At 47.2% G+C, this 22,754-nt stretch overlaps 12 protein-coding genes across 12 annotated transcripts; 7 read left to right on the plus strand and 5 right to left on the minus strand.

Moving 5' to 3' along the window:
• Window positions 1-45: 45 nt before the first annotated feature.
• On the minus strand, window positions 46-1,176 carry Bathy10g03550 (3-demethylubiquinone-9 3-methyltransferase; the record flags this gene model as incomplete). Its single annotated transcript, XM_007510489.1, has 1 exon — window positions 46-1,176. The coding sequence occupies one exon, from the start codon at window positions 1,174-1,176 to the stop codon at window positions 46-48; it is 1,131 nt and encodes a 376-aa protein (XP_007510551.1).
• Window positions 1,177-1,269: 93 nt separating this feature from the next.
• On the plus strand, window positions 1,270-2,973 carry Bathy10g03560 (unknown protein; the record flags this gene model as incomplete). Its single annotated transcript, XM_007510490.1, has 1 exon — window positions 1,270-2,973. The coding sequence occupies one exon, from the start codon at window positions 1,270-1,272 to the stop codon at window positions 2,971-2,973; it is 1,704 nt and encodes a 567-aa protein (XP_007510552.1).
• A 191-nt stretch (window positions 2,974-3,164) lies between these two features.
• On the plus strand, window positions 3,165-3,786 carry Bathy10g03570 (predicted protein; the record flags this gene model as incomplete). Its single annotated transcript, XM_007510709.1, has 2 exons — window positions 3,165-3,734; window positions 3,784-3,786. 2 exons carry the CDS (start codon window positions 3,165-3,167, stop codon window positions 3,784-3,786), a joined length of 573 nt encoding a protein of 190 aa, XP_007510771.1.
• A 56-nt stretch (window positions 3,787-3,842) lies between these two features.
• On the minus strand, window positions 3,843-5,063 carry Bathy10g03580 (dimethyladenosine transferase; the record flags this gene model as incomplete). The annotated part of the gene is made up of 1 exon (XM_007510611.1): window positions 3,843-5,063. The coding sequence occupies one exon, from the start codon at window positions 5,061-5,063 to the stop codon at window positions 3,843-3,845; it is 1,221 nt and encodes a 406-aa protein (XP_007510673.1).
• A 285-nt stretch (window positions 5,064-5,348) lies between these two features.
• Bathy10g03590 (alpha-1,4-galactosyltransferase) lies at window positions 5,349-6,827 on the plus strand (the record flags this gene model as incomplete). The annotated part of the gene is made up of 1 exon (XM_007510398.1): window positions 5,349-6,827. The coding sequence occupies one exon, from the start codon at window positions 5,349-5,351 to the stop codon at window positions 6,825-6,827; it is 1,479 nt and encodes a 492-aa protein (XP_007510460.1).
• Window positions 6,828-7,351: 524 nt separating this feature from the next.
• Window positions 7,352-9,058, plus strand: Bathy10g03600 (predicted protein; the record flags this gene model as incomplete). The annotated part of the gene is made up of 1 exon (XM_007510756.1): window positions 7,352-9,058. One exon carries the CDS (start codon window positions 7,352-7,354, stop codon window positions 9,056-9,058), a length of 1,707 nt encoding a protein of 568 aa, XP_007510818.1.
• A 306-nt stretch (window positions 9,059-9,364) lies between these two features.
• Window positions 9,365-11,797, minus strand: Bathy10g03610 (predicted protein; the record flags this gene model as incomplete). The annotated part of the gene is made up of 1 exon (XM_007510381.1): window positions 9,365-11,797. One exon carries the CDS (start codon window positions 11,795-11,797, stop codon window positions 9,365-9,367), a length of 2,433 nt encoding a protein of 810 aa, XP_007510443.1.
• A 592-nt stretch (window positions 11,798-12,389) lies between these two features.
• Bathy10g03620 (predicted protein) lies at window positions 12,390-14,360 on the plus strand (the record flags this gene model as incomplete). Its single annotated transcript, XM_007510795.1, has 1 exon — window positions 12,390-14,360. One exon carries the CDS (start codon window positions 12,390-12,392, stop codon window positions 14,358-14,360), a length of 1,971 nt encoding a protein of 656 aa, XP_007510857.1.
• Window positions 14,361-14,571: 211 nt separating this feature from the next.
• On the plus strand, window positions 14,572-16,419 carry Bathy10g03630 (predicted protein; the record flags this gene model as incomplete). The annotated part of the gene is made up of 1 exon (XM_007510580.1): window positions 14,572-16,419. The coding sequence occupies one exon, from the start codon at window positions 14,572-14,574 to the stop codon at window positions 16,417-16,419; it is 1,848 nt and encodes a 615-aa protein (XP_007510642.1).
• Window positions 16,420-16,511: 92 nt separating this feature from the next.
• Bathy10g03640 (predicted protein) lies at window positions 16,512-17,878 on the minus strand (the record flags this gene model as incomplete). Its single annotated transcript, XM_007510378.1, has 2 exons — window positions 16,512-17,528; window positions 17,651-17,878. The coding sequence occupies 2 exons, from the start codon at window positions 17,876-17,878 to the stop codon at window positions 16,512-16,514; spliced, it is 1,245 nt and encodes a 414-aa protein (XP_007510440.1).
• A 381-nt stretch (window positions 17,879-18,259) lies between these two features.
• Window positions 18,260-18,988, plus strand: Bathy10g03650 (predicted protein; the record flags this gene model as incomplete). Its single annotated transcript, XM_007510592.1, has 1 exon — window positions 18,260-18,988. The coding sequence occupies one exon, from the start codon at window positions 18,260-18,262 to the stop codon at window positions 18,986-18,988; it is 729 nt and encodes a 242-aa protein (XP_007510654.1).
• A 275-nt stretch (window positions 18,989-19,263) lies between these two features.
• Window positions 19,264-22,590, minus strand: Bathy10g03660 (pyruvate phosphate dikinase; the record flags this gene model as incomplete). Its single annotated transcript, XM_007510594.1, has 2 exons — window positions 19,264-21,988; window positions 22,295-22,590. The coding sequence occupies 2 exons, from the start codon at window positions 22,588-22,590 to the stop codon at window positions 19,264-19,266; spliced, it is 3,021 nt and encodes a 1,006-aa protein (XP_007510656.1).
• Between the last annotated feature and the right edge of the window lie 164 nt (window positions 22,591-22,754).

A 22,754-nucleotide genomic window follows, 5' to 3' on the forward strand; every position in this document is an offset into this window, starting at 1 on the left:
TGTTATTGCATAAAAAGCTACTAAATGCTATACTAGAGAATCTATTTACTGATATCGTTTATCGTGCACGTCTTCTTGCGCCAGCGGTAGTTTCTCGTCGAACGTACCCACAGTCGCTGACGCTATGTAATTAATGCCTAAATCGCCGGTCAATTTCCATTGTTTCGTCATGAGATTATACTCCATTCCCGCCATCGTGTTCGTTCTCAATCCGGCGCGTTCTAAAACAATCGCCAACTCGGACGGGTGTAAAAATTTGTTCGCGTCGTGGGTCCCAGCCGGTACCATCTTCGCCACGCGCTCTGCGAATACAATCGCGCCTAAAACACCTCTCATAGATTTTGATATCGTCGACACGAATACCAAACCGTCGTCTTTGACTAACTTTCTCAACGCGTTCGCGAACACTCTCGGATCCGTAACGTGTTCAATAACTTCTAAAGCGCACACCACGTCGAACGAGTTCGGTTCCTTCTCTCCTAAATCTTCCGCCGTGTCGCAGATGTATTTCACTTTACCGTTATTACCTCCACTATCATCATCGTCATCTAATTGCGATTCTTTTTGTCTCCTCTTCGCGGCTTCCACGTTCGCTTTCCCGGCGTCTAATCCGACCACATCCGCGCCCAGTCTCGATAAACTTTCGCTCAGCAATCCTCCACCGCACCCGACGTCTAATATTCTAAAACCAGATAACGGTCTGTTGTCAACGACTGTTGTTGGTGTTCTCCTCCTTGTTTTACTAAAATGTTCCGCGCACTCGTCTTTAATAAAAGAACATCGCACTGGATTCATCGAGTGCAACGGTCCAAACGGCCCGTCTCGTTCTCTCCACCATAACTCCGCGTCTTGCTCGAATTTTTTCGTCTCTCTCGTGTCCACCGTCGTCGTCGTTTTTGTCCTCCTCGTCGCCACGAAGAAGGATGATGATCTGTTGTTCTTGTTGTTGATAATAAAACGACTAAAATCATCCAATCTTTTTTTTCTTCCACTCTGAACTTGTTGTTGTTGTTGTTGTTGTTGTTGTCCGTGATGATTGTTCATCGTGCTTTTGTCTTCAACGGAGGAGGAGAATGAAAGAAGACGATTCACATCAGCTAAACCTCTCGTCGATAGTAATAATCCTCGTCGTCGTCCTCGTCGTCCTCCGAACGAAGCAGCAGCGGAGAAAGACATTTTAATACTACTATACTACTATATCTAATAAATGCTCTCTTTCCAAACAAAAAGTGACGTTTCCTCCTCAGACTGAGAAGTTGCGACAGAAAAATGGCGTGGGGGAAACCAACCCCTCGTGGTGTGTTGGGAGACAACGATGAGAACAAGAGAAAAGAAGGAGACGACGAAAACGTGATGAAATCCTCCGTAGTCTCCTTGATTGAAAAAAACGACCCGACTGTCCGCGCGATAACTATTTTCCGGGGAAGAAATTTCACGGGCGCGAGAGAAACAACCGCCGTCGGTCTCGCCTTGGAAAAGAATCAATTCGTGAAAGAGTTTTACAGCTCAGGACACGAGATGACGAGAGAAACGGCGGAGATTTTAGGGAGGAGCTTTTCGAAAATGAAATCGTCTCTGGAAAGCATTTGCGTCGGAGACGAACGGTTTGGCGGCGGCGGTGGGAGGGGGAATAACGATGATGGTGGTCAGAAAGATGATGATGCTGATGGTGATGAAGATGCCTTTGAAGTGTTTCTTTCATACGCGAAAGAACTCGACGGGTTGCGAAAGTGGGATTTAGAAAATAAAGGATTGACGAAGAAATCGCTGGGAAAATTATCAGACGCGTTTCAATCCGAGAAGTTTATAAGATTAGAGGAGTTGATATTGAATAGAAACGAGAGTCTGAGCGATAGAAGTAGGAGTAGCGACGATACGAGCGCGACGACGACTAATAAGGCACCGACGGCGATGGAAAGACTTTTTCAGAGTGGCGCGATACGTCAAAGAGTCAAGACGCTTGAAATTTCGGATATATCTTTGGGAGAGGCGAGCATATCTGCACTCGCGGAGGAGTTAAAAGGAAAGTGTAGCTTAGAAGTGTTCAAATTTACAAACGGTAGGCTGGAGTGTTTTCGTTTGAAGGAGTTGGATGACGACGACGGCGTCGAAGAAAAGAAAAATGAAAGTGAGACGGACGACACCGCTGCCGACGAGAGCGAAAAGAAAGAAAAAGGCAAGAAAAAGAAAGAAGAAAGAGACAAGGCGACAACGGCGATGATGAACGAGCTCGGCGAAGGGTTCGTAAATATCAAATCTTTGAAACGAGTCACCTTGGATGGGACGAAAGTTGGCGCCTACGAACTTTTGAAAGGCATCTCGAGAGCAAAGAGAACGAATAAAAGTGAGAAAAGTAACGTCGTAGAAATCTCGCTCGCAAATTGCGCACTAAACGACGACAACAGTAAAACAAACGCCGTCGTGGGATTTCTCTTGAGCGATTTCGCAGAGTCGGTTGAGATTGTAAATCTGAATGGAAACGCTCTCGGCGACTGGAAAGTTGCGCAACTCGCAGGTGCTATTCAAGGAGGTTTTTGTCAAAATATGCTCGAAATAGACATCGGTGGTAACGACCTGAGCGATGCAACTATTTTGAAACGTTTGCTATTTGGAAAAACGAAGATTAAAAGACTCTCGTGTTTTGAGAACGTAAACTTACTGAAATCGAAAGAAAACGTCGGGAAACTCTTCGAGGACGCCGAAACTCTTTCAGCCGGCAGCAGTCCATGCGAATACCTAGACGTTGGTGCGTGCGGTATGGAACTCGAAGAGCTGACGTTGTTCGCAGAGTCCATCAGAAAACACAAATCAGCCTTCGTAAATCTAAAAACGTTAGTTCTCGGCGGTAATCCTGGCGCTTGCGCTTTAGGCGACGCTTTCGAAAACGAACTAAAGCTTTTAAAAGAGAGCATGTCCAGTCTCGACATCGCGTGGAAAGCGAACGATTCCGGAGATATCGATAAGTTCAAGTAGTCATAATCATCGTTTTAAAATCCATCTCATAATTATCGCGGCCCCCTCGTGCGTTGTCCATAGTTTTTCTCTTGATTTCTTGTTTTCTTCTTCACCTCGAAAAGAGGAGTGCGTGGAAGTTTTCAAAGCCGTCATCATTTTTGTTGTCCGAAATATAACCGGACAACTCTACTTTTCGAATAAAAAACAACATGTCGTTCCGACGACGACTGAAAGGAAAACAACCTCCGGATGGTTGGGACTTGATCGAAGATACCATCGAAGATTTCGAGGCGCAGATGAGAGACGCCGTCAGCGAAGAACACGAAGGAAAAAGAAAGAACGAATTGACGTGGAGAATCCATCGAATTCATTGGGAGAAGAATCGTTTTATATTCGATTTAATGTACAAGAAGAAGGTGATGGACCGTAAACTGTACGATTATCTGGTGAGAGAGAAGATTGCCGATCAACCTCTGATATCGAAATGGAGGAAACCTGGGTACGAGAACTTGTGTTCTTTGCTGTGCATACAAAAGAGTTCGACGAATTTTGGGACCACGAGTATTTGTAGAGTACCCATAGCGCAGCGCAGCGGGCAGGCGAGGTTAACTCCGAACGTGAAAACCGGATGCATCTCGTGCTTTTCCGGAGACGGAATAATGGGCGGACCAATCTGGTGGAACACGAACTTGTCCGAGAAAATCATCACGAAAGTTAAAGAAGGGAAGAGGAAAGCGGAAGAAGCCGGGATCGCTGACGGAGAGGAGGAAGATCCAGAAGTGGCCAAGAGAATAGCGGCGATGAAGGAAAAGTTTCAGAAAGATAAAGTAGCGGCAAGCGGATTAGATTAACATTAATATCAAATACAAATTCTAGGAAAATTCATGCTAATCGTCGTCGTCGTCATCGTCGTCTTCATCGTCGTCTTCGTCGTCCTTTTCTTCGATTTCCACTTTCCGTTCCTCTCGCACGAAATTGAACAACTCGACGTAATCTTCCATGAACAATTCTTGCGGACGAACTTTATCTCCTCTCCCGAGTATTTCTAAAGCCAAATCAATCGTTTCCGCGTCGCACGTCCCTCGTAAATTATTCTTTAACATTTTGCGTTTCTGCGCGAAACAGCTTTGAACGAACGTGAAAAACTGCTTCTCGGTACCGTTAATTTTTAATAAGTGTTCCTTCCGTTTCGGTTTAAATCCAATCAAACAACTCTCCACGTTTGGAGGAGGATCGAAACAGTCTTTCGCGACTGGCCGAATGTATCGAGATTCGGAATAATACGCCGTTCGTACTGACATGGCGCGAAAATCTGAGTTGCTTTTTTTCTTCTTCTTCACTTCGTTTGCGTTTTCAATCATCTTCTCACCTCTTTCCTCCGTAGCCAAGCGTCTGGCGACTTCTTCTTGGAACATGAACACTAAATCTTCAAACGTATCGCCCATGGGTAGTAATCGCTTCAATATATCTGTCGTAATGTTGTACGGAATGTTCGCGACAACTTTCGCTCTTTTCTCGCCGCCGTCTATCAAACCTACAAACTTCGTATCCAAGTCTTTCCACTTCATGAAATCCTCCTCTATAATTTCTAGCTCGTCTTCTCCGAACTCTTTTCCGAGCGTTTCGCGTAAAGTTTTTGCTAAATTTCGATCCTTCTCTACCGCGATGACTTTACATCCGGTCCGTAATAACTCCGCGGTGAGATTTCCAGTCCCCGGTCCGATTTCTAAAATAACGTCCTCTTTCGTCACGTCCGCGCTCCTCACGGCGTCGATTAAAACCGAGTGATCGATCAAAAAATGTTGCCCCAACCATCGTCTGGCTTTATGTTTCGCTCCAGAGACCCTCTCTTCCGGCGATAAGCCCTCGCCATCGAATGCTCGCTTCATTTCGTCTTTCTCTTCCTGCTTCGTTTTCTTCGCTTTTCGCTTGTTGTTGGAGAGACGAAACGCACTTTTCTTCCCGGCGTTTTCGATTTTGAAGACGCGATTATTATTATTCTTATTATTAAAATGCCGTCGAGACGATTCAGACGACGACGTGGAAGAGGAGGACAGAAGGGACGAAATCAATCGCGAGGAGAGCGAGGAGATGGATGTGCTCGTCATCGTTCTCGTCGTTGGTCTCTTGTCAAATGTCACCGATGGTGGCGGCTTTCCCCAAAATAATATTAACTGAATTATATAAATAACAGTATATCTAATTTCCGCCGCCCTTAAAGATTTTGTATCTATCGCAAGAAGGAACAAGAAGACAAACAGCGGCAGAGAGAGAGAGAAAAGAGAGAAACTCTTCCTCTTGACTTTTTCTTGACTTCTTCTTCTCTGTCTTCTTTCTACTCTAATACTACTTTAGAAGAGAGGAACACACCAATTTGTTTTTTTGTGGGCGAAATGTCTCCCCCTTCTTTTCCTTCTTTTCTTCAAAAAAGAAAAAATTCACAAGCTCTTGTGTGCTTTTCGAACACGATGTACAACCCAGGACAAGGAGGAGGTGGAGGAGGAGGAGGAATGGGAGGAGGTCACGACATAAATCCGAGCACGACGACGACGAGCACTATGAACAGCGGTGGGGGAAATACTGGCGAAGCCTTGCACGCTTCTCATTTCACTCGTCAACGACGAGCGGCGGTGATGCATTCTCACGTTCGATCTTCCTCCTCCTCGGGAGGACACTTACACGATTTAGCAGCCGACAACAACAGCGACGATCATCACCGTAATCATCATCATCATCATCGCGGAGTGTACGGTGGGAAGAATAGCATGATGAGTAGTGGCAGTAATAACAACAAGAGAGATTTTTCGCACTCGAAGAGGACGTTTCGGAAACAAACTTTGTTTGGAATCGTATTCGGAATAGTCATGATGATTGCGTTAGCCTTGGGCGCTTCGCTGTTGGCGAAAGTCTTCGTGAATACGAATACGAGTAGCAGTCCTTCCTCGCTTTCAAAAATGAATAATAATAATAACAACAAAAGAGCAGAACACGCGGGCGTCTTCTCGCCAGTCGCAGAGGGAGATTCGAGAGTCGAACGGTTCATGGCGAAATCGAACTGTACGTTGAATTTCTTCCTCGCGTGGACGACGAGCGCGGCGAAGTTTAGTTTACGATACAGACGAACAGTCGAATCGACGTTAAAGTTTCACCCAGGTGCGTGTTTAATAGTTTACTCGCCGACGATGCAGTTGGATCATTTCCAACGCTTTTGGGATCTGGGATATAACATCATAGTAGAACGACCGGATGTTCCGTATTTGATTCGCGGCACCCCGGCGGAGGCGTGGTATCAAGGCATCGATAAGTGGAAGAATGGGGAATATTTCTTCTCTCACATCACAGAGATTATTCGTTTAGCGACTTTGTGGAAGTACGGTGGCGTGTATTTAGATACCGACGTCGTCGTCATGAGAGAATTGGATAATCTTCACAACGCGGTTGGGACCGAGTTAGCCGACGAAAGAGGCGAGGCGAAAGTTCTCAACGGGGCTGTTTTAGCCTTTCGAAAAGGCTCTACGTTTATCCACGAGTGCATGGTTGAATTCAACACCACGTACAGAATTGACAGTTGGGGTTGGAACGGTCCTCAGTTAGTCACTCGGGTCGCGGCGAGGTTCCCTCAAGGCCCGGAGTTGCAAATTTTACCCACCATCGGCTTCTATCCCATTCACTGGGCGAAGGTGAGAAAATATTTCACGGACGAGGACCCGGCGGATCAACACGCCGTCTGGGAACGCATGAAGAGAGAAACGTACTTGTTTCACTACTGGAATAAAATAACCGTAAAGTTAGTCCCTACCCCTGGTTCGTTGATGTATAAAGTTTTGAACAACTATTGCTTGTTCTGCGAAGAAACCGGCATGGATGGGTAACGCGAAAAAAATATCGCACGTAGAAGATGTTGTGCGTGCATTCGTTCGTTCGTTCGTGTGCGCTAATAAAAGTAGTATATTAGTACGTTTGTAGTTATTCAATAATAGTTTATGTAAATAGTGTAGTGTGGTTTCAAGTGGAACCATCATATACCCGCAAAAAGCAGCTAAAAAGAGGTGCTCAAAAGTAGTATTTAGAAGAAGAGCAGAGGGGGCACCTTTTTTGTTGGTCTTGCGATTTTTTTTGGACGATTTTCATTTTTTCCCTCTGCACATTTTCCACGCGCTGCTGCAGATCCGACCCAAAACCGACGACTCCTCGTACTCCTCGTCACCTTTTGGTTCTCGGCTGACGCGACGACGATTCATAATACTAGTGCGATCATCGAAAGAGACGACGACGCGCGTTCGTTAAAGAAGAAGTCAAAGAAGAAGAAGAAGATCCAACCAAAACGAATTAAAAAGGAATAAAGGACAACAAACTTGAAACTTTGAGACTTCGACGTCGAAGAAGAGAAGAAAAAATGGGAGGAGGAAACGAGAACGAACAGACGACGACGACGACGACGAAAAAGTCATGGTTTTCCGCGCTGAGCGATTCGGTGAAGAAGAAAACGAACAACAACAGCGAGAAAGAATCCTCCTCCTCAAAAGGGTTTAAACAAGAGAGCGACCCGCCTTCGTCGGAGAACCTGTCGCCAATCACGTCGAAAAAAGCCGCAGCTGCGAAAGAGTACATTGAAAATCTGTATAAAAAACAAGCGAAAGATTTACGCGAGAGGCAGGAAAGAAGAAGCCGAATGGAACGGACCGCGAGTAATTCTTTGAATAGTAACAACAACGGTGGGACTCTGTCGTCGTCTGGGAACGTCAGCGCGGAGGATTTAGATAACAACGGGGAAGGTAGCGGGGATTTTAACGAAGCGCTGATGAAGGAGTTGGAAGAGAAGGAACGCATGTACACGAGATTGAAACGAACGAAACTGTCACCGAACGATTTCGAACCGCTGACAATAATTGGAAAAGGTGCGTTCGGGGAGGTTCGATTGGTGAGAGAAAAGTTGACCGGGAAAATTTACGCGATGAAAAAGTTGAAAAAAACGGAGATGGTGCGAAGAGGCCAAATCGATCACGTGAAAGCGGAGCGGAATTTGTTGGCTGATGTGCACGATCAAACCGTAGTGAAGCTCTTTTATTCGTTCCAGGACGATGAGTTCTTGTATTTGGTGATGGAATATTTACCAGGTGGGGACATGATGACTTTATTGATGCGAAAGGACACGCTGACGGAGGAAGTGACGAGGTTTTATATCGCACAAACGGTGTTAGCCTTGGAAACCGTGCACCGACACAATTTTATTCACAGAGATATCAAACCAGATAACTTGCTGTTAGATCGCGAAGGACACATGAAGTTGACTGACTTTGGTTTGTGCAAACCAGTGGACCCGCAGGTTTTGTTAGGAAATAAGGACGTGAACTTGAACGAAAACTTTGACAAGTTATCGTTGGAACAACAAAATAAGAACGATTCGGAAACGTTAGCGACGTGGCAAAAAAATAGAAGGCGATTGGCATATAGTACGGTTGGGACTCCAGATTACGTCGCCCCGGAGGTACTTTTGAAGAAAGGCTACGGATTAGAGTGCGACTGGTGGTCCGTTGGAGCAATCATGTACGAAATGCTCGTTGGGTACCCGCCGTTTTACTCTGACGAACCGGTTTCAACGTGTAGAAAAATTGTCCACTGGAGGCATCACTTGAAGTTTCCTCCGGAGGTCCACTTGTCAGACGACGCGAAGGATTTGATCGAGTCGTTATTGTGCGACGTGGAGGTCAGATTAGGAACGAACGGAGTAGATGAAATCAAGCAACATTCGTTCTTTAAAGGCGTTAATTGGACGAACATTTACGAAGAGCAAGCCCCGTACGTGCCGACGGTGACTGGGGAGTTAGATACACAGAATTTTGAGGACTTTGAGGAAGATCCTCCGGACAAGGCGAGCGAGGAGGAGAAGAAAAGAGATGAGAAGGCGGCGAAAGAATTAGCCAAGAAAGGTGGAAAGAAGGGCGGATCGTCTCCTGGAGGTCAAGGAGAGAGCGGCGTTCAGCAAAAGAAAGATTCAGAGTGGATTGGATACACGTATAAAAATTTTGAAGTCGTCGGGGAAGAGGTGAAGAAGAAGACGTCTTCTCGACCGTCGATGAGCTCCGTGTTCCGCTCGCCTTGAGTGAAAGATAGCAGCAGCGGAGAATAAAAATATTATAGCATGGTACTTGTAGTAAAATAAAGTTTGAAGCATATTCGGCTGTCAGTAAAATCGTTATTATATTTACAAGTTTGACAATCTAGAAGCCGTCGGCTTTTTGATGATGTGTATTTCTTTCATACAGCTATGCGGTTGCAACTTTTCGTTTATTTCTATATATACATTTCTATATCGCAGAAAAGGTTGTACAGTATCAGCATTTGCACACTTTTAACACTACCTTACGACGTGGTAGTACTATTCTTTTATTAATGTTTGTTTGTTCAATCAAATTCTGTCTCGCTTCTTTGACGTCGACATCGACTTCAACCTCGAGAAGAAAGATTTTGAAGGCATCAAGTTCAATTTTGTCGCAGATCCAAGCATGTGCGATTCAAAGTCCATGACTAAATCGGTAAATCGAGGTCGGTTTTCCGGCTCAGATACCCAGCATCGTTCCATTGCGTTCATCATTATCGGATGAGAATTGTATGGCAAAATTGGCCGTATTCCTTTTTGTACCACCGCAACCGCCGCTTGTAAAGGCGTGTGCTCTGGGTACGGGACGTGGCCTTCGCAAACGATTTCCCATAAAACGATCGCGAAGCTGTACACATCGGCACTGAGCGAATACTTCGAATGGGCGATTACTTCGGGGGCCATCCATCGATAAGTTCCAGTTTCTGGCGTCATCGCGCCATCTTTCGTGACTTCTCTCGATAAACCAAAGTCGCAAATAATCGGTCGCAAAGAGCCCTGAGCGCCCGTGAAGGTCATTTTCCCGTCGATACTTTCGCCCTTCGCGGTAATTGGTGTCGTCGTGGATTGCAACAAAACGTTCGAAGCTTTCAAATCTCTGTGAACGAAATTTTTCGAATGAAGATATGCCATACCACGCGCGATCCCGCACGCGATTTCAACCTGTGCCGAAAGCTTCAAGCTTGAACCTTGATTTAAGAGATAGTTATTCAAAGGCCCGTTATCGACGTATTCCGTCACGATGCATAATCTTGGCATCTTGGTCATTGCACCTACTACTCGAACGATATTTTCGTGCTTGACTTTTGATAACACGGACAATTCCTGGAAGAATTCACGCATCGCTCGCAGTTGATTCTGGTTATCGTTGTGCGTCCCGGATGGAAACTTTGCGGCAACTTTCTTCCCTCGATATTCGCCCTTATACAAAACACCGAAAGACCCTGAACCAATTTCTCGGATTAATCTCAACTTTCTCGAATCAATCGCTGGTTCTTTGCTCTCTTTCCTCGATTTCTCCATTGCTTCCATAACATCTCGTTCGAGCGATTTCGTCGAGTCGAGCGCTGAAATCTGGTTCCGGTTCAAGTTATCTTTGATTTCTCTCTTCCCACCATCTGCGTCGTCGTCGTCGTCGTTATTCTTGATATTAATCATATTATAAGTACCACCTTCCGTGAGAGTAGTAGTAGTAGTGGGAGCGACATTCATTAGCTCTTCGCTGTCTGACATTTGATTTGAAACTTTGAGAGGATCTTCTCCCTCGTCGTCCGAGTGACTCTCCCAACCTTGTCGATGTTCGCTTTCGGGATCGATGTCGTATATTTCGCAGCCGTCCAACTCCATGCACACTTTATTCACGTCTGTTTTCGATGGAAACGGCGACCCACCTAACCCTCTTCTTTCGGGAACGATACCAGCCGTTAAAGCCTTCATCACTGCGTGCGACAATCCTTCCTCGTCGTCGTTCTTCCACCCGTAGACGGTAAAAACGTCGAGCACGTAGCCGTCCTTCAAGTTGTATATGTGCGCCTCGTGCACGTCCAACCCACAATCGTTCACAGCGGTACTAATCTCGCTCAAAACTCTTGGTCTATTTATACAAGCCACCGCTAAGGAGTAAAACGGTTGTTCGTTCTCTTTGAGAGCCTGCGCCGCTAAGTGGTCCTCGCTCCCTTCCTCGGAATACACGCTCGAGCTCGTCGACGCGCCGTAAAAAGTCAAGTTTCCACCGTGCATTCCTCGCCCATGATTCATTTGTTCTTGTTGTTGTTGTTGATTATTTCTTTTTTGGTAAAACCTCGACGTCGGTCCATTAACGCTCGTCGTCGCTGCGTTATTGTCAGGCAATATCGAGTCTGGTGAAATTTTTCCTTTTTCAAGAGTGCCTTTCCCAGTCAATAATTTCTTCAAGGGGCTGCGACTTTTGGGCGCAAAATTTGCTTTTTGTGCACCATCGTCGTCATCTCCACTGAACGCGCTTTGTCTCTGCCGACTTCTCCATCTTTTTGAATTTGACTCTGGTTCTTTCTCTTGTGTTGTTGTTGTCGTTGTTTCCAGGATTTCAGAGGGTGGTATTTCTTCGCCTTCTCTCCGTCGCTCTCGGCGATACGCCTCGAAGCTTTCTCCCGGGACTTTTTTTTCCGCAAAAATAATCTCATTTTCCTCCTCTCCTCTTTCGTTCGTTTGGTCTTCTCGGTTTTGAAGGGTGTTTTTTTCCTCCCAAAACTCTTCGTTTTGGTCGTCGTCGTTTCCTTTTCCTTTGACTAAGACGCTCCGAACTGCGAACGCACCTTTGTTCTTTCGACTGCAATCTAACGCGTCCATGTGTAACACAATCTCCTCTCTGCAGCTGAAATCTTTCACGTATCTCACCGGGACTAACTTCATGTGTTCTTTTATTTTATCGTCGCAATCGTCGTTTTCAAAGTCGTCTTTGGCGAGCGCAAAAGCAGAGGACATCATGATGATTTTTGGACGAGGATGGATGATTTTCGTGCCTCGTCAGGTCGAAGCGACGCTTGGAGGAACCCACACGTTTTTTACCGCAAATTCAAATATATGCTCTTCTTCTTCTTCGCGCGCGATGATGAAAAGGGACGACGATGACGACGATGGACGACGTACGATTCTCCCAAACTCTCTCTCTCTCTCTCTTTCTGGGCCCTTTCTTCGACGCTTTCTTCTTCTTATTAGTATTACTACGTCTACAATAGAATAACGTAAGAATGCGCGTCCGAAGTGAGGAAGTCCAGTGCGTGCAGCCGGCAAAAAAGAGATATTCTGGGCACAAAATTACAGAAATTTTGCTTGCGAAAGGTCGCGAGAGGGAGATTTTTTTTTTTGTCGAAGACTGTGAATGAATGCAAAGGTGAAACAGCGACGAACAATTAATTCCTTTCTCCTTGTTCTCTTTGATCTTTGCCCAACAAACAAACAGAAGTTGTGAATTCAAACGCACGCGTTTCAACACAAATTATTTAACTTTTACTTGAGGTACACCCTTTAAACACAAAGAAGAAGAAGCAACAACAACAACAACAACAACCGTATTATGGCTCTCTCTTGTGCTGCTGCTGCACGAACTGGAAGAATGGTCATCGGGTCTTCCTCTGCCTCTGCCTCTTCTTCCTCTTCTTCTTCGATGGGTGGTTTTAAACAACAACAACAACAACTTCAAAATCAAAAACAAACGATGATGTTACGAACGATAAACACGAAGTTTAAGAGAACAACAGCATTAGCAAAGAACAGTAGCAGATATAATAATAATAATAGAATAAGCAAAACCACTTTAACGATGGCGGCGGCGAGTAGTAATAGCAATCAAATGAAATATTCCGCCGAGAATGATGGCTTACCCAGAGACGCTAAGATTGGCATCTTGGGAGGAGGACAACTCGGACGAATGCTCGCCATCGCCGGCGCACCGATGGGGGTTCGATTAAACGTTCTCGACCCTACGGAACCTTCCTGTCCAGCCTCGATTGCCGCGGAACAAACGATTGGGTCTTTTCGAGATAAAGCTGCGGTGTTGGAATTTGCGAAAGATTGTGATGTTGTTACTGTTGAGATTGAACACATCGACTGCGACGCGCTCGACGAGTTGGTCAAAAACGGCATCGACGTGCAGCCGACGCCAAAGACGTTAAGAACTATTCAGGATAAATACGCGCAAAAGGTACATTTTCGAGACAACAACGTGAAGATTGGACCGTTTATGGACGTTCCGGACGAAGCGCAATTGCAAAACGCAGTCAACGCGTTTGGGTTTCCGTTGATGTTGAAGAGTAAAAGGTTAGCGTACGACGGGAGAGGCAATGCGGTGGCGAAAACAGCGAGCGATTTAGATAACGCAGTGAAATCTCTCGGTGGGTTTGATACTGGCTTATACGCAGAGAAGTGGGTGCCTTTTGAAAGAGAGTTGGCGGTGATGGTGGCGAGGTCGAAATCCGGCGAAGTCGTCGCGTATCCAGTCGTGGAAACCGTGCACGAAGACAACATTTGCGATACAACCTTCGCGCCGGCGATGATTTCCAACAGAATGGCTGAAAAAGCGCAAGCCGTCGCGAAATCTGCTATTGCCTCGTTCGAAGGCGCCGGGATTTTTGGCGTCGAGCTGTTTTTGCTCGAGGATGGCGAGACCGTCCTGTTGAATGAGTGCGCGCCGAGACCGCACAACTCTGGACATTACACCATCGAAGCGTGTAACTGCTCGCAATACGAGATGCACTTGAGAGCTATTTGTGGGTGGCCGTTAGGTGACCCGCAATTGAAAGTTGGTGGTAGCGTTATGAAAAACATCTTAGGCGATGGCGACGGCGAAAAAGCCATGACGAAATGCCACAGAATAATGGGTAAAGCGTTGACCGTCCCGGGCGCGAGCGTGCATTGGTACGAAAAACCAGAGGTGAAAAAAGCGAGAAAAGTCGGTCACATAACAACCGTCGGTGCGTCTTTGAACGAAGCGAAAGAGCGCATGTCAGAAATTACCGGGGATGATTACAACGTCCAACCGTCGATTGGGATCATCATGGGTTCTGATTCCGATTTACCAACCATGGCGGCTGCCGCGGACGTGCTCAAAGATTTTGGCATCAAGTGCGAAGTGACGGTCATTTCCGCGCACAGAACACCCCAAGAGATGTTTGATTACTCCAAAAAGGCGCACACGCGAGGTATTCGAGCCATCATCGCCGGTGCCGGAGGGGCTGCGCACCTTCCCGGTATGGTTGCCGCGATGACGCCTTTACCGGTTATCGGTGTCCCGGTGCCTCTGAAATATCTAGACGGCATGGACTCTTTGCTTTCCATCGTGCAAATGCCAAAAGGTGTTCCGACTGCCACGGTAGCCATAGGCAACGCCGCGAACGCGGGTTTATTAGCGGCTAGAATTGTCGGCGCGTACGAGCCGGAAGTGTTGAAAAAGATGGAAGAGTACCAGGACAACATGACGGAAGTGGTGTTGGGTAAAGCGGACAAGTTGATGACAAACGGCTACGAGAAGTATTTGAAAGAGATGTGAAAGAGAGTTCGAGAGTATTAGCGCTTTTCCTCCTTGTCATCATAGAAGCAATATTTGAACCGATTGACCTCTCTCTCTCTCTCTCTTTCAGTGTCTTTCTTCCTCATTTTTCATAAAGAAGATAGCCCCGCGCGACGACGAAGCACTGTTTATTACACACGGCGCGGTACAGTATCGTGAGTTCATTCCCATTTCGCTTTCTCTTCTTTGAATGCTCTCGGGGCGCTCCGCTGTCATCTTCAGAACGACAGTGACAAAACTTTTCAACAACAACAAGAACACCGGGAACGTTTCAATCCACAGCCGCCGATTTCTAACAACCAACAACGACATGACATCAATAACATCGAGCTTTCGAACAACGAGAACAACGACTACTGCTACTCATAAAAAGAACAACAACAGCAGCGTCATCGTCAGACAATGCATCAGATCGCATCGACAAAAAACCGCATTCGTCGTTGGTACTAAAAGCAGACGACGAGGATTCGTCACCTCCACTCACTTTGCACTGAAAGCCACAGAAGACGACGACGACGAGGACGACGAGGTGGAGATGGATGCCGACGACGACATTTTCGACGACCACGAAGAACAAGGAGATGAGGAGAACAGTATAATCGCCGCATCAGATACTTTAGTTTCGAACGAGATTTGGGGCGCCGATTGGCCGGAATACGTTCAATTTCTAGCCATGTTGCAATCGCAAGGTTACGCGCAACCGTCGCCGGAGTATCAGAGAGGGTCGTCTTCGTCGTCAAAAGTAGACGAAGATTCGAACGTTCCTGCGTGGGCGCGAGGTGGTGTGGACTATAAGGAAGAAGTGCGAGATGGATCCACATCTTCTGAAGAAGAAGATGATGATGGCGAAGGCGATTTTAAATCGGCGTTCGAGGACGAGTTCGAGGATCTTACGATTACGGATTTAGGCGATAGGAAAAGAATGATCATAGCGTTTTGTCGCGACCGCCGCGATATTTTCGACAGCGCCGTCACGGAAGCGCAGCTGTATCAGCTCCTCGATTGGCCCATTCCAAAGCTTTTGGCTTCGAGGAAACTCGTATCTGCGATGTCGAGACTACGCAGCGCGTTCCAAGTGGATTGTTCGCACTGGCGAGGGAAGTGCGCGAGTTTAAACGGCTCAACTAAAATCCAAGCCGTGAACCCGACGTTGCATTTCACGGATTTGATGCGCATAATCATGAGTTTATCGTACATAGAAGACCCAGATCAATTTCGCGATTTACCGCCGAAAAAAGTAGCTTCGAACGTGCTCAGATCTATAATGGAAAAAGCTGTCGTTCCGAAAGATCCAAACTACAAAGAACCGGAAGTACCGAAATCTGTCCCGAGAGCACCTTCTTCCGGGGAATCCACGTTCGCAGTTCGCGAGAAGATCAATGCTATCGAGGAGAGGAATCGAAAGGCGCACTTGTTGCGATACGAAGGCGGTGCTGGACGCACGGATGGTATTACAACCTGGAACCCAGAAACGAGAGGACGTGCGCTTGGTAAACAACGCATACTGGAAAATCGACGCGATCGAAGAGGAGACTACGACGACAGCAGCAGCAGCAGCCGAGGAGGTTTTGGTGGTAGAGGACGGTTTAATAATTATGATAACAGGTCCTCAGGGGGATTCGAACGCAGCGATGATCGCGGTGGAAGAAGAGATTTTGGAGAACGAAGAGATTTTGGAGAACGAAGAGATTTTGGAGAACGAAGAGATTTTGGAGAACGAAGAGATTTTGGAGAAAGAAGAGATTTTGGAGGAAGGGGCGGTGGTGGAAGAGGTGCTCCGAGCGGTCCGTGTTTCAACTGCGGAGAATTTGGACACATCTCGCGAGACTGCCCGCAGCCGCGACAAAGAGATTCTGGCGGAGGCAGAGGTAGAAGTAATTTCGAAAACAGAGGCGGTAGAGGATTTGGTGGTAGATCGGGTGGAGGATACGGCGGTCGAGGAGGTAGGAGTGGCGGCGGACGAGGCGAACGACGGTTTTCAAACGAAGACCGAGCGCCGAGGCGAGATTTCGAAGACAACGACGATAGATGGATTTAAGCGATGTTTCAAATATACTGCCACACATACACGTAAACTATTATACAAACTGATGATACAACAAAGAGATTTATTTTAATCTTTCACACATCTTAACGCGGACCAAACTTGCCCTCAGCGTTTTCAGAGGAAATAGGAATGGCATTCATCGCTTCGAAACTTTCCAAGTCGATCTCTTCGTCGCCAAAGTGTGAAAACGTAGCTGGAAAGACGGCAAATTTATACGAAAAGAACCCAAAGATGGTCCATCCCAAGCAATGGTCGGCGCCGAAATGTTGCGCGGCGAGATATCCGAAATACGCCACCACGGACATTCGCACGGGCGTGCTTCCGATTACAATATCTGCGATTTTTTGAAGACGCGCGAACGGAGATTCCAACGAAAACTTCTTCTTTACTCCTTCTTCGCCCTCTCTTTCGCTCTTCTTCCTCTTCTCTTCCTCGTCATCGACTCCACTGAAGAACTGATCGATAGATTTCGTCAGCATTTGCATGTACAAAACGCCAATCACGCCTCCGCTCGCAAACGCTTTCGCCTGTTCGATGTCGCCTTTTGTAAACTCAAGAGTAAAACCCGCGGCGATGATACCCGCGGTGAAACAAAACAAACGCATTTTATACGCGTCGTAATTATGCATGGAAACTTCTCTTTCCATCTCAATCTGTTCTGGCGACTTTTTCTTTACTTCCCCTGGACGAAGTTCCAAGGCGCCCGCTTTCACCACGTCGCACTCGTAATACTTGGTTGGAAAATTAATTGCGTTTTCCTCCGGACGCTCATCGAAAGTATCCACGATGGAAATGCAATCCAACGTCCACGATTTCACGTGTTTTCCTTCAACGCTCACCCACAACGCGGTTGGTTTTCCTACCTCTCTCGCTCGGAACGTCACAATGTCCGTTTTACCGGGCACGTTGAACCTTCCTTCGCACCCGTCGGCGGTGAACGAATCGATGCGTTCCATCAACGCTCTCCCATCCGTGCCGATAATGCACACGTTCAGCGCGGACGGTTGTTCCCAGTCAAAACTGCTTTCTTTCTTCTTGTCCGGGAATCCCGAGCGAATGTGTAGCGTGTACGTTCGAAATCGAGCGTCTTCAATTTCATCCTGTTTGTTGTTGTTTCAAAGGTGTTTTGGTGAGTTTTGAGAGAAAAGATGAAAGGCAACCTTCCAAAAAAAAATTTAAAATTCGAGAGACGACTCGCTTTTGTAAAGGAAACGACGCGTACCGTGGTGAGATTTTCGGAGGACAACAACCTGTTCGGCATGGCGAAATCAACTCTGGAGGACTCGATAGTTTTCTCTTTCGCTTCTTCTTTTACCACGACCATACCAACCGGTGTTGTTGTTGTTGTTCGATCGTCGTCGTCGTCGTTCTCATCGCTTTTCAAAGAAGCGACGGTAAAATTTCGACTCGTCGTTTGACGGCAACGGTTCGTCTTCTTCTTCTTCTTCATTGTTTTCTTCTTCGACGACGATCCTCTCCAACAGGAGGAAAGCGACGACGAGACAGAAAAAGAGAGAGAAAAAGAACGCATCAGTACTCAAAGCGCGTTCAGATCAGAGACGATCGATGATCGAGAAAGCTGTTTGTTGTTGTTGTTGTTGAAGCGGGGTTGTTTGGGAGGGCGTCGTCGTTTTGGTCCACGTAATTTCAATTTTTATAACGAACTCTTTCTTGAAAGAGAAAAGAGACCGAATTTAATTAGAGAGACTTTTTGGTTCTTTTTGTGCGTGAAAATCGATCGAGTGAGGGGTGATGAAATTTTTTTTTTTTGCTCCTTAAATAAGTGTTCACAAGACGAGAGACGTCACTGATGATGATGATGATGATGATGATGGTGATGCAGACGAGCAGCAGCAGCAGAGCGCACTCGTCCTCGTTCACGTCCACATCGAAATCGAGTCCGTCGACCCCCAGAAGAGCTACCACTGTAACCAATACGAGGAGAAGGAGACAGACGACGAGGAGGAGGACCGAAGCTGTTGCCAGCGTCGATGATGTTTTGGAAAGTTACAACGTGGTAGATGCAACAACTTTACCGCCGTTGCCGGCTGATTTTGAAGCGATAAAATACGCGCCATCGCCGCTGGAACCCGGAGCACTGAACGCACAATTTGCCGTTTTAGGTGTCGTCTCGATCACCGTGGCGTATTGGTGGTTCGTCGTCGTCCCGGCTGCGCGCATCAATCTCGCGGTGAACAAGAATCAAGGCAAACTGAAGACGTATCTGGAGGAGTTGAAACAAGACGATTCGCGAAAGTTGGAGAGGTGGTTTTTTACCGAGTGGTTGGTGAAGATAGACCCGGAGACGAAGTATTTATTGCGAGAAGATGAAGGAGAAAGAGAGACTGATAATAATAATGCTATCAAATTGGGAGACACTGAAGGCGGCGGCGATAAAACGAAGAGCGAAGACATCGATATTATCATTCAGAGAGCGAGAAAGACGCCGGATTTCTTCTCCCTCGATAATCCGGTGTTGGTGGCGTTTATAATCACGTTTGGCTTTTCTGCAGTTATTGGACTCTTAGGCGAAGTTAGCGCTGGCGTGTTAGAGAATTAGATGTATATTGTCGATATTATTCGTAGAATGTATTGATAAATTTTACAAGCTGTGTGTGTTGAACGGAATCTCGTGTTACATTGATCCGCTGCGCGCGCAACTTTGCTCTCGCCATCGTATTTCGTTTATACTCTCTTATTTTTGTTTTATCCCGACGTCGAGAGGAAGCTCTTCTGATAGTTTAACATGTACAACAATATGGTTAATTCTGATTGACTTTATTTCTTCTCATCTCTCTTTCGCATGTCATCTCTCGCACATTTCCCTCCCGATTTTTAACGAGGACCGGCGCCTCCCGTGGAAGACTTCGGGTTGGCGATGTTGGCTTTAGCTGCGGCCAATCTCGCGCCCAAAACACGGAACGCCGAACACGAGACGACGTTCAATCCAGCTTCGTGGAAGAATTCGATAGACTTCTCGTCGCCGCCGTGCTCTCCGCAAACCGAAACTGGAATCTTTGAATTCACCGCTCTGGCGCCTCGGACGGACATCTTGATCAATTCCCCGACGCCATCGACATCGATGGTGTTGAACGGATCCGTCTCGATGATACCAAATTCTTTGTATTTCTCCAAGAACGAACTCGCGTCGTCGCGGGAGAATCCAAAAGAAAGCTGCGATAAATCGTTAGAACCGAAGCTCATGAACGCGGCGCCTTCTTCGACCAAGTTGCCAGAGACGATGCACGCTCGCGGCGTTTCGCACATCATACCGATTGGAATCTCGCGGTTGTCCGGTCCGAGCACGTCGGCTCGACTGACTTCGGAAGCGCGAGCATTGAATACTTCTTGGATGGTTTGAAAAATCAACGCGCGTTGGTTTTCAAATTCCTCGGTGGTGGAAACGAGCGGAACCATGATTTTCCCGTTCGGGTGCACGCCAGTGGCGATGTACGCATCAATAATCGCGTTTACGATGGCCTTGGTTTGCATAATCGTGATTTTCGGTTCAAGAATACCCACGCGAACGCCACGTAAACCCATCATCGGGTTCTTTTCTCTTTTGGCTTCGCACATTTCTCTCAAAGCATCCGCAGATTCCAAAGAGCACTTCTTCGCCAAGTCCGCGGCGAACTTCTCATCCTTCAATTCGAGCTCGGTCGGCAAAAATTCGTGCAAAGGCGGGTCCAACAAACGGATGGTAACCGGCAAGTTACCAGCTTGCTCAAACAAAGCTTGGAAATCGTCTTTGAGCATCGGGCCCATCTTCTTGTCCAAGATTTCAACTCTCGATGCGTCATCCTTGGCCAAAATCATCGATCGAGAGATGGAGACGCGTTCCGCGCTAGCCAAGAGCATGTGCTCCGTGCGGCACAATCCGATGCCTTGCGCGCCAAAATACATGGCAAGCTTCAATTCCGCAGCGGTATCGGCGTTTGCGTACACGCCCAAACTCTTCGCTTCTTCCACCCAACTCATGAACTTGGCCATCTTCGGGTGTTGTTCGTACACGCCCTCACCGGCGGCGTTCATTTCAACTTTTCTGTTGATGACGAACCCTTCACCGCCATCAAGCGAAATCCAATCGCCGGATTTCACGGTGGCGATCAAGTTCGCGGGCGAGATGCTTTCGCTGCTGTAGAAATACGCTTCTTTCTTCGCCTCGTCCACTCGCATGGTCGCGACGCCAGAAACGCACGGCAAGCCCCATCCACGAGCGACGACGGCGGCGTGCGACGTCATGCCACCGTTTTGCGTCAAGAAACCATTTGAGGCGTGCATACCGGACACATCTTCGGCAGAAGTTTCAACGCGGCACAAAATGACGCCCTCTTTCGGGTTCGCTTTCTTCATCGCCAAGACGTCTTCGGAGGAAAACGCGACGCGGCCGACAGCTGCCCCGGGACTGGCGGCTAAACCGGTAGATATTTTCGCGTCCTCGTACTCTTCCTCGGTCTCTTTGAATGCCGGGTGGATCAATTGGTTCAAGTGATCCAATTCGACCATTTCGATCGCTTCTGCTTTCGTGATCAAGCCTTCTTCGTACATATCGACGGCGACGTTGATGGCGGCAACGCCGTTGCGCTTGCCGTTTCTCGTTTGCAAGATGAACAACTTGCCAGAATCAATGGTAAACTCGATGTCTTGCATGTTCTTGAAGTGCATCTCGAGCTTATCGAGCGTGTCTTGCAAACTCTGCGCGACGACCGGCATTTTTTCAAACAGCGTGGAAATCGGTTCCGGCGTTCGAATACCCGCGACGACGTCTTCTCCTTGCGCGTTGATGAGATATTCACCAAAGATGATCTTCTCGCCAGTATCCGGTCTGCGCGTAAAGCACACGCCAGTACCGGAAGTTTCACCAAGGTTACCAAAGACCATGGATTGGACGTTGACGGCGGTGCCGCCCAAGGAGCTCAAGCCGGCGATCTCCCGGTACGCCTTGGCTCTCGGCTTGTTCCAAGACTCGAAGACTGCTTCGATGGCGAGTTTCAATTGCATCGTTGGGTCCGACGGGAACGGCCTGTTCGGGTCAACCTTCAAATATACTTGCTCGTACGCATCGCACACTTCCATCAAATCCTCCGCGGACAACTCGGTATCCTTCTCGACGCCTTTCTTCTCCTTGACGCGTTCGAGTTCCATTTCGAATTGACTTCTGTCCATCTCGAAAACGACCGAACCAAACATATCCAACAAACGTCTGTACGCGTCGTATGCGAACCTCTTGTTCGCACCACCGTTCGCCGCGGCAATCTTTTCACAGACCGATTTGTTCAAACCAATGTTCAAAACGGTTTCCAACATCCCCGGCATGGACACGGCGGCGCCGGATCTCACCGAGAACAAAAGCGGTTCGGCGTCGCCTTCGCCGCCAAACTTCTTCCCCAACTCTTTTTCGGTTTCAGAGATGGCAAACTCGACGTCTTCCCAAATATCTTCCACCGCGTCCGTGCCTTCAACTCGGCACGATTCGTACGTCTCGCACATGGACGCCGGAATGGTAAATCCCGGCGGCACGGGAACGCCCAGTTTCATCATCTCCGCCAACAAAGCGCCTCTGTTTTGTTTGTTTTTCAAACGATAATATAATAAGAATAAACGGAATTGGTGGTTAGTAAATGTCATTCGTGTATCCTCGTCAATCGATCGTTCGCGAAAGAAGAAGAAGACCACCAGAAGAAGAGTAGTATGTAAGAAAAAAATTGGTCTTGCATTTTTGCTCCTTCTGAATGGGCTCATATTTTTTTCCCCCTCAAAAAATGAAAAAAAACGTGTCCCTCTGTGAGTTCGTTTCTACGCACTCGGGAGCGGCTTAACCAACTCTCTCGTAATCAGTGTTTGATTTAAAGAAAAAGATACGCACTTGTTCCCGAGAATGTCTTTCAATTCAGCGCCACCATCGCAGGTTTTGGAGTTGAAAATGTACACCACTTTCGGTTCTCCCGTGGGTTTCGTTGGGATTTGCACCGCGTTGTTCGTGATGACATCGCTTTGGGAAGACGAAACTTTTGAACTCGTGATTACGCCACGTTTTGACGAGTGTCGACGCGTCGTCGTCGTCAAAGAAGAAGATGAATTCTTCCTCGAAGATAAAGAAGAAGAAGATTTTTGTTGGTGTTGTACAAATACATGCTGCGAGGCAGACAAGGATGAAGACATCATCGTTATCCAGGTGTTCGCAAAAGAGCGAGTATTTACGACTGTGTTGTGTGTGAGAGCGCGCGTGCGTTTGTGTGAATTCGAATGAAGAAATTTTCTTTCTTTTCTCTTTTTTTTCTTCGCGAATGCAACCGAAACGTCACGAGGAGCCACAAAAAAACATC

The sequence above is a fragment of the Bathycoccus prasinos genome, assembly GCF_002220235.1.
Source record: "Bathycoccus prasinos genomic : Chromosome_10".
NCBI classification, from domain to species: Eukaryota; Viridiplantae; Chlorophyta; class Mamiellophyceae; order Mamiellales; family Bathycoccaceae; genus Bathycoccus; species Bathycoccus prasinos.